Source organism: Fulmarus glacialis, unplaced genomic scaffold (assembly GCF_000690835.1).
Source record: "Fulmarus glacialis isolate BGI_N327 unplaced genomic scaffold, ASM69083v1 scaffold16040, whole genome shotgun sequence".
NCBI lineage: Eukaryota > Metazoa > Chordata > Aves > Procellariiformes > Procellariidae > Fulmarus > Fulmarus glacialis.
This window is the reverse complement of record NW_009189729.1, coordinates 38575-42303: the sequence shown is the minus strand read 5'-3', so window position 1 is coordinate 42303 and position 3729 is coordinate 38575. Positions and strand designations below refer to the sequence as shown.

Genomic DNA, 3729 nt, shown 5'->3' with positions numbered 1-3729 from the left:
GTGGAGCGGGGCTGGCTGCGCCCCGCTTCTGAGCTGGCGTTCGCGCCTCTGGGTGCGGCATGCGGGGCTGCAGGGGTGCTGGGGCCATCGTGGGGTGTTGCAGGCTGCAGCTGCCCCTCCGCACCGCGGTGCTCAGCTCTCAGCCTCGACACCCGCCCGAGTTTAGCATCACGAGCAGGCAGCCGGCACGGCGCGGGCGTGCGGCAAGCCTAGCCCTCACCTGTGGAAAGGAGCTCTGATACAGGCACGGTGCCCACGGGGCTCATCTCGCCCACGCACGGCCCAGGCTTGCACAGGCAGAGCCTTTTCTTTTGCTTTTTCTTTCTCTTGTGGCAAAGCTGGGGTGGAAAAAGGAGGAGGATCTGCCTTGGCACCGGGCAAAATAACCTCAGTGCTGAGCATCCCAGGGATGTGTCCTTCCAGGGTGGGTCTGAGAGCAAGATCCCTCCTCTCTAGTGTATTTTAGTAGCTGGCTATCAAATTGCAAGAGATTTCTTCATCCAGGAAGGCTTGTGCAAAGGCTTTGCAGGTTGCTCAATGCTCTGGCTGCAGGCCAGGCTGCAGGGAGCGCGGCTGGGGGTGACGGGAGGGAGGATTTGCGACGAGGACATTCTTCGAAAGAGCTGCGCTTCGGGGCTCTGCACAGGGGCTGGAGCAAGTTAAAGAAATCAGTGAGAAAACAGGGGAAAGGGTGAAAAATAAATCCTGGGTACTGCATGAGCTGGGAGCTGGGGATTGTGCAGGATTTGTGCGGGAAAGGGGCTGTGGAGCCCAGCCAAGCCCTGTGCTGCTGGCTGGGAAGATGCTGCTTTGCTGGAAAGGTGGCTTGGCACATGGAGGAAGGGGATTTCCCCCCCTGTAAAGCTGGGGTGAGGGGCCAGGACTGTGTCATGAGCTGCACAGTCCTGTTAACCCTTCAGCAGTTGCCATCTTGGGGCTGCCCACAGCAGGGCAGAGGTATCGACCGCATTTGGGAGACTCTTGTCCGGGGCAAAGCCAGCAGAATAGACAGACCACCTGCAAATATCCGTTAGATAATTCATTTCTGGGCCATCCTAGCTAGGATGAGGCGAGCTGGCCCTCCCAGAGAGTCTTTTGAGGAAGTTTTTTGTGGTTTTTATAGCAAAAGTCATGCCCTCATCCCTCCTTCCTTTCCTGGAAGCCGCTGCTCAGATGCGCTGTCAGACACCGAGGAGGGAGCACATCCCTGCCCGTCTCCTACCAGGGACTTGTGAGCACTGCAGAAAAGAGGCATTTTGGTTAAAAATCCAGTGCTCCAATAAATAAACCCCACAATGCACATCGCCGCTGGCTTCTCCTGCATCCTCAGCGCTGCACAGCCCAAATCTCCAGGCAGGACAAGATGAGGTTTGTCCCTTGCAGAGGGATGTGATGCAGATGCGGCAAACTCTGGATCATTAATTGCTCCCAAATCACTTTCTCAGGGGGTCAGGGTGGCGCAGGGGGAGCGTTTCACCTCCTAAGCCAGGGTTTGGTGGCTCTCCCTTGGCAGCTCATCGAGCTCACGCGGCCCGTGGACGCCCACCTGGAGCACGTGGAGTTTCAGGCTCTGCTCCAGCGGCTCAGCCCCCACCTCATCCTGCACATCTTCGCTTCCGCTGTGTTGGAGCGACGGCTCATTTTCCTGGCGGAGGAGCTGAGGTGAGTCCTGATCTGTTTATTTAAAAATAAAACAAACAAACAAACAAAACCTTGAACGAGTGCAGGACACGGCTGAGCTCAGGGTGGGATGTTCCCTCCGAGCAGTGAAATCCTCTTTCCTCATGCAACGCCACCACGATGGCTCCTTGTCCTGCAGCGTCCTGTCACAGTGCATCCACGCGGTGGCTGCTCTCCTCTATCCCTTCACCTGGGCTCACACCTACATCCCCGTGGTCCCCGAGTGCCTGCTCGACACCGTCTGCTGCCCCACACCCTTCATGGTCGGCATCCAGATGCGGCACCTGGAGCAGGTCCTGGATCAGCCGATGGAGGAGGTATTTCATCCGGGCGGGGGAAAGCATCTGGATGGAGCCATCGGTTAGTCCGTGACCCTGGGTTTGGGTTAGCTCCGGGGCTGAAGGCTCTGGTTGTGCCCTTTTCCCATCCAGGGAGGCTGGAGATTGGGGCTTCTTGCATGTCCCCTCCTGTTGGCACCTGGGGCAAGACCTCCAGGTCCCCCTGGGTGCTGCTGGCCACCCCAGGACCCGCAGCCCTGACCCCGGGGGCTCAGGGAGCTGCTGTCGGCCAGGCTGGCTGTTGGCATCGCCCCAACCTTGCAGAAGCGAAGAAAGGCTGCGTGGGGACAAGCCACCGAGCCTGGGGCAAACACGGTCCCTGGGGGGATGACCGGGTCCCCCTGCCCATGTTCCTCCAGTACAGAGGGACCGATCCTTCTCCTGCCACCCTCGTGGGCTGCGGACACAGAGGTCTGATCATAAAACGGGTGGGAGGAAGCCTGGCTGCCTTGGTAGGGCTCAACCTGGTTGCTCTCTGCTCTCTTTCAGGCTCTGATAGTTGACCTCTGCGAAGGGAAGATCCTTCGGGCGGTAGGTCCCCCCGTGCAGGGCATGGGGGTGGGCTCGCCTGGCCTGGGTAGCCCTGGGAAGGGCCCCTTTCCACCCTCGGTCCCAGCTACCTGGCAGCTTTCCCACCTTGGGGGCAGAGACATCTCGGTGCCACCCATGCAGGGATAATGTCCCACGAAGGGATGTCTCCATCTGCTGCCTCTCTCTTGTCGTGAGCCGGAGCAGCAGGGTCCACGTGTTGGGCATCCCACTCCCAGCACCCTGCAATGATAATTAATTATTGAGCTCTGCAGAAAGCCCCACTGATGGGTTGCACTAACCGCTGCCCGCAGCCATCTGAGCCGGGTTCCCACCGTTGCCTTCCAGGTCGGCGATGAGGAGGAGATCTTGCCCATCAAGCTGCAGAATGAGATGCTGACATCTCTGAACAGGCACAACAACAACAACAACGTACACAGTAAGGGCGTCTCTTTATATACAGTAAAACGGACGCAAGCTGCCTTGCGCAGATGGCCAGAGCCCTCAGTGAAATGGTTTTCCTAAAGAGACCTGGCCTGGGATGTTTCTGCCCCAATTTGCAATAAAATGCAGCCACAGGAGAGAAATCCCTTGGCCTTTCCCCTGTCCTGTGAAACATGAGAGCAGGAACAATTAATTCTGCTGAAAAAATCAGGTTTTGCCAGCATTTGGCGCACAAAGATGACGCCACTCTGGAAAGCAAACACAGCCAGTGCTCCCTCCGCAAAATTAGTCTGATCTTGGTTTACTGGCAGAGGGAGGTTTTAAGCAAATAATTTCTCAGGATGCAAACAGAGACTGCGAACTGGCCAGGTTAAAATAGGTCCGTCCTTTCTATGTCCAGAGGTCCCATCCCCACCTCTCGTGCTCCGTGTCCTCTTCCAGCATCCGAGCAGGTGAATGCGCTTGTCTCTGAAGCCTTCGTGCAGTTCTTCGTCCGAATGGTTGGCCACTACTCTTCGCACATCAAGTGGAGTAAAAACGGCTCGGGCACCTTCCAGGAGCGAGCCTTCTGCAAAGCCATCGCCTCCAAGACCAACCGCAAGTTTGTGAAGAAGTTTGTGAAGACTAACATGTTTTCCCTATTTATTGAGGAAGCTGAAAAGAGCAGGATCCCACAGGAAGGTAAACGGCCCTGTTTCTCCTTCCCTCTCCGGTTGGGTGAGCTCTGCAAAGTCCTGGG

At 57.2% G+C, this 3729-nt stretch overlaps 1 protein-coding gene across 1 annotated transcript in view; it reads left to right on the top strand.

The window, feature by feature from the left end:
• DENND2D (DENN/MADD domain containing 2D) overlaps positions 1-3729 on the top strand; it is a 9514-nt gene that overhangs the window by 4506 nt on the left and 1279 nt on the right. Inside the window, exons 7-11 of the mRNA XM_009583227.1 lie at positions 1514-1662; positions 1820-1997; positions 2508-2549; positions 2895-2985; positions 3432-3671. Coding sequence (XP_009581522.1) covers positions 1514-1662; positions 1820-1997; positions 2508-2549; positions 2895-2985; positions 3432-3671 — 700 coding nt within the window. The remainder of the gene's footprint in view (positions 1-1513; positions 1663-1819; positions 1998-2507; positions 2550-2894; positions 2986-3431; positions 3672-3729) is intronic.